Raw genomic sequence first — 5,798 nt, forward strand, 5'->3', positions numbered from 1 at the left:
TCAGGCAAGAAGAAGCCAAACCAACACGCACTCGCACCATTATGCAAATTGAAAACGCTCCTCCCGGCGCGCACGCGCGGCTGCTCCCAGATCAGCCTCTCCTTAACTCCGCCCAAAGCGCAGCGTCACGACGCATCATTTTCCTTCACTCCGCAAAGCATCACCACGAAATCACCATCCATCACGTCCCAGTGTGTCCCTCCACCTCCTTCATCTCTCTCCTCCTCCTCCTCTGTTGTCTTCTTAATGTAACTTCGGATCGGGAGAGCAGGGAGCGACTGGAAAGCCTGGTCGGGGGATGAAGGATCTGCTCGAGCGGCTTTGCTGATCCAAACCGGACACAGAGAAACCAGGAGGGATCAGACACTGCTTTTCTGGAATAACGCTGCTGCTCTTCACGGATTTCGGCTTTGGTGGTTTTATTTATTTATTTATTTATTTATTTATTTGAAATCTCTCCCTCCGTGGATGGAAGCGGCGCGCCACGCGCTGAACGAAGCTGGATTTTCACCAGACTCTCTCCACCCTTCACTTGTTTGCGTAAATCACCTCATCAGAGCTCTGAGATCTATTTAATTATTTGCAACAATGTTTCCCTAAATGCGCGTGAGAGGTTAACGCCGACAAGCCGCGTGCGTTAGTCGTCCAGCAGGAGAGGGGGAAAGAGGGGAAAGTTGTGCGCGCAAACTTTTGGAGACGGTCGGGATGGCGATGGTGGCGTGGAGAAACTCCGAGGGGCTGGTGGGGGACACCCAGGGGACACTGGCCTCCCCGGTGTCCCAGGTGGCACCTCTGTCTCTGTCCGGAGAGCTGGCGGGACACATGAACCCGGCGCCCTCTCTGGAAATACCCCTGACAGGAGGAGGAGGAGGAGGAGGAGGAGCGGCACCGCAGCCCAATCCGTCCGGCTCCTCGGCCACGACCACCTCCAACAACAACAACAGCACCTCCTCTTCCTCCTCATCCTCCTCGTCCTCGTCCATGGACAAACAGCAAGGCCAGCAAATCGAGTGCATCGTGTGCGGGGACAAATCCAGCGGGAAGCACTACGGACAGTTCACGTGCGAGGGATGTAAGAGTTTCTTCAAGCGCAGCGTCAGGAGGAACCTGTCCTACACCTGCCGGGCCAACCGGACCTGTCCCGTGGACCAGCACCACCGCAACCAGTGCCAGTACTGCCGCCTGAAGAAATGCCTCAAAGTCGGCATGAGGAGGGAAGGTACGGCTCAGGGACTCCGTTTCCCAGCAGTCTTTGCGTTTGTAATTTTATTAGCGTTTGTAATAAACCGAAATAAAACGGATGCAACATTTGTAGACACCTTTGTATCCTATTTATGGACAGCTGCCTTTATTTAATGTAAGCCACGAAAACAGTCCATTTTATCCGCTCTAATATATTTCTACTTGTTTTTTTAGCTTTTTAAATATCACACATTAAGCGCAGTTTATGAAGATTATGTGTTCGGTTAGCATCGTGTAGCATCTCGATGCTAACAGGTGAAACATTAATGTAGTTAGTATCATTTAGATGTTTTTTTTTCTTTTGTTAAAACTACAGCCTTTATTTGTGGCGGCACTGTACAGTATGTGGTCTTAGACAGTGTTTCTGTGTCACTTATATTACGTCATTATTATTATTATTATTATTATAGGCCCGGCTAGCTTAGTGTAGCATGCTGTCATTGTTCACCAAAAAGACTATTTTTATTCTAAGAATTACAGCTTTATTTATTTAACTAAAATTTAACCAATGTTTTCAGATGATTTTCGCAACAAAAATATTTCCTGCGTGCTATCACAGCGGGGGTTACTTTAGCTGAATTTAAGCTAGCTTCAGACGGTTAAAAATTCGGCATTTTTATTTATTTATTTATTTTCCTGCTTTAAAGTATTTCTTTGTTTTTTTTCCTGCAGTTGTTATGTTTTTTTCCTAATCAAAGCTAAATGTCGAATCGAGCTCCACGGAGGAAACTAGTGTGTTTGGTGTTTTCCACCGTCCTGCTTTCATAAAGTGACATTTCCGCCGTTCTCTTTGTGTCAGCGGTGCAGAGGGGCCGCATGGCCCCGCAGTCCTACCACGGACAGTTCGCCCTGACCAGCGGAGACCCGCTGCAGTGTCACTCCTACCTGTCCGGGTACATCTCCCTGCTGCTGCGGGCCGAGCCCTACCCGACCTCCCGCTTCGGCTCTCAGTGCCTGCAGAGCAACAACATCATGGGCATCGAGAACATCTGCGAGCTGGCGGCCCGGATGCTCTTCAGCGCCGTGGAGTGGGCCCGGAACATCCCGTTCTTCCCGGACCTGCAGGTCCCGGACCAGGTGGCCCTGCTGCGCCTCACCTGGAGCGAACTGTTCGTCCTGAACGCGGCCCAGTGCTCCATGCCGGTGCACGTGGCCCCGCTGCTGGCCGCCGCGGGACTGCACGCGTCTCCGATGTCCGCGGACCGCGTGGTGGCCTTCATGGACCACATCCGGGTCTTCCAGGAGCAGGTGGAGAAGCTGAAGGTGCTGCAGGTGGACTCTGCGGAGTACAGCTGCATCAAGGCCATTGTGCTCTTCACCACAGGTACAGATCCACTCACAACTACACAACCTATTATTATTGTTGTTTACAAATATCCAGTCTTAGTAAACAAGTGCAAACGCCAAAATAAAGGTCTATAAATACTGTAAACATTTTAGCGCTTTATCAGATAAATTAAACAATAATCTTTTATATATATATATATATATATATATATATATATATATATACAGATATATCATAATATCCATAACCTGAAAATATTTTTAAAATTCTGCTTAAACTGTTAGGAACAAGATGCAAAAAAAAAATTTTTATAATAAAATAGAATTGCTGTAAACTATTATTTTAATTCAATTCAGTTTATTTATATAGCGCCAAATCAAATGTCATCGCAGGGCACTGAACAGAAACATTCACACACGGTACAAAAAAAAAGGTAAGTTTTAGATTTTATATAATTTTAGAACATTTACGACGTCCAGTTCTGTAATAAAGGAAAGTGGAGGAAATAATAAATTGTGCGCAGTGTTTTCTTTTATTTTTTATAAACAGTAAAAGCTTTTTTTTTTAATGCTCGTTGAAATTTAGACTAAATTTTAGTAACCATATACTGCAGCTGTTTACTTTGAAAATATATTTTATTTGTAGTATTTATTGTCATAGCAGTACACGTTATGGGCCTAATAAATGAAGCCTCTAAAATGTCAATTACGTCCTGACAATTTTCTAATTTCATTTTGTCCTTAATGCACAATTGTTTTATACAAATTAAATAAAATCAATACAACACATTAGTATAAAATATACATATCAGTACAAGCATATAAATAATTTTCAAATATGAGCTACACTGACATAAAAGTAGCAAAAATTAAAAACCTCATAGGAAGCAGGAGCAAATGTTTATGAATGCGATCTGCAGTTTTGGGCGTTATTTTTTAATACTATTATAACTTTTGCCACCGTTCCTCACAAATACAAACGCTAACAGATTTTTGGATTTTAACCTCCTGCTGCTCCATGGTTGAGTTGATTTATTCAAGGTTCAAGGTTTTTTATTATCATTCGCATCACATGTGGTACATGAGGTGGAACGAAATTGTGTACTCAAGGTCCCAGTTATACCCAAAAATAGCAAAAATGTAAAGTATAAAATTAAATGGTATACAAGGATATATGCTAAACAATAATAATGTAATGTCATGTATTAAACAGTAACCTGAACATTATTCAGCGAAGAATAAAGTCTGAGAATCTGGATCTCGTGCTGGATGAAGAGGATGGGCAGCAGCAGAACAGAATCAAACAAGGTCTTCTATGTAGGTCTATTTTAGTCCCATGAGCACTTCTGAGCACGTGTCTGTAAAGTGGGACACAGTAGCCTCTGTGTAACCCCTGCTTCCCGCCGGCCTGCAGCACCACGGTACAGAGGACCAGACTCAGGTCCAGTACCTTTCAGTATTTAGAGCTCTGGTCTCCTGCTTATACTTGGATTTTCTCCTCATTTTAAGATGCAGGTATCATGTTTGATGGCAGAAAGCACAAGAATGAAGATGCAGAAGTTTAATTTATTTAGTGCGTTTTTGTTTTAATGGTCTGCATCTGCGCAGTGGTTCGACTCGTGCTTATTTATTCACGTTATTCATCTAACGCTGATGCATTGGTCAGAAAAGATGTTTCGTGTTTTTTAGTTTTTGTCCGCCCTTGTGGTCATTTTCACGCTTTCTTCGCCGTTTGTCTCTGCGTCCTTCTCCCCCTGCAGACGCCTGCGGTCTGTCGGACGTGGCCCATGTGGAAAGCCTCCAGGAGAAGTCCCAGTGCGCTTTGGAGGAGTACGTCAGGAGTCAGTACCCCAACCAGCTCAACAGGTTCGGGAAGCTGCTGCTTCGCCTGCCTTCTCTCCGCACCGTCTCCTCGTCCGTCATAGAGCAGCTATTCTTCGTGCGTCTGGTGGGTAAAACGCCCATCGAGACTCTGATACGGGACATGCTGCTGTCGGGGAGCAGCTTCAGCTGGCCTTACATGTCCATTCAGTAAACCAAGCCCCAGCGCTGAGTTACCCAACAGGTCCCACATCTTGACTCAAAGCTTCTTCTTTTTTTATCCTTAATCTGATCGAGGCATGTTCAGACACTGGAATGAGATTATTAAAAGATTTTTTTTAAGTCCTGTAATTCTACTTTCTTGATATCAGTGGAGTGATCTGCCTCCTCCAAGAAAGTTCAGAAACCGATGACCCTGAGCCTGCAGAGGTAAACAAAACATTTTATCAAATAAACAACAATTTTTCTTTCATGGTGATGACCTCACAGTCTATGGACAGTTTATGGGGTTTGAAATAAACAGTATTTATTGGACCTGTGTGTATATTTATCGTGTTTGTAATTTATGTTTTTTACAGTTTTACGTATTTTTCCACCCTTCTTGATGAGAAAACTGCAGGGAGCCTCTTGTGTTGATCTGTTTTCTTTTGTTCTGTTTCTGTGTTCTTGTTGTTTTCATATGTTCCACCCCACAAAAAACGGCACTTTGGACTAAATAAACCTTTCTGAATTATTTACCACGAGCTGTCTGAAACAAGGAACACCGTCTGACGAGCAGAGGAAGGTTCAGTATCAACGCCTACTCGGAGATGTTTTCATTTCTGATTATAATGTTTCTTCTCAACAAACAACAAAATGACAGAGTTAAAAAAAATGACCTCTCTGCTGAAATGTTTAATGGAACACCTTTGAACCATTAAAACAGTTTTCCTTCATGACAAGCGGTTTATTTCTTTAGGAATTACTGACTCGCCTACCTTTAGACGTTTTGGTGGAGGAACGTTTTCTATTTGGAGGGTTTCAGGTATAAATCCTGTTTTCTGTGGCAGATGCTTTCTTCATCGTCAGGATCCAACAGACGCCAAATACTTGTAATAATTGTACGTCTTCAGGACTTTGACCGGCTCAGATGAATCCCTGCAGCTCTTCGTGTGAACTGGTGCACGACAGAGGGTGTTTATTTGTTTACTTCTTGTTTCTGGACACACTGATGTACTGTGAAAGTTAACATATTGGTACCATATTAAATTATAACTCAAGATTTATTAAAAATGAAAAGCGTATTTGCTTTATTTACCTGATCGAGTAGCAGCGTTTGAAGTTTGAGTTTGTTTTGAGTAAATTCAAGGTCTTAAAAAATGTGAGGAACAGATGAAACATTCATGTTTTCACAGTTTACACCTTAAAAAAAAAAAAAAAAAAAAAAAAAAAAAAAATATATATATATA

At 42.9% G+C, this 5,798-nt stretch overlaps 1 protein-coding gene across 1 annotated transcript; it reads left to right on the forward strand.

Annotated features, from left to right (window-relative positions):
• Window positions 1–379: 379 nt before the first annotated feature.
• Window positions 380–5,285, forward strand: LOC119430175 (COUP transcription factor 2). The gene is made up of 3 exons (XM_037697616.1): window positions 380–1,219; window positions 2,042–2,566; window positions 4,290–5,285. Exons 1-3 carry the CDS (start codon window positions 706–708, stop codon window positions 4,562–4,564), a joined length of 1,314 nt encoding a protein of 437 aa, XP_037553544.1. The 5' UTR covers window positions 380–705; the 3' UTR covers window positions 4,565–5,285.
• The last annotated feature ends 513 nt before the right edge of the window (window positions 5,286–5,798 follow it).

This window comes from Nematolebias whitei, chromosome 2, assembly GCF_014905685.2.
Source record: "Nematolebias whitei isolate Nwh7 chromosome 2, NemWhi1, whole genome shotgun sequence".
Lineage (NCBI taxonomy): Eukaryota > Metazoa > Chordata > Actinopteri > Cyprinodontiformes > Rivulidae > Nematolebias > Nematolebias whitei.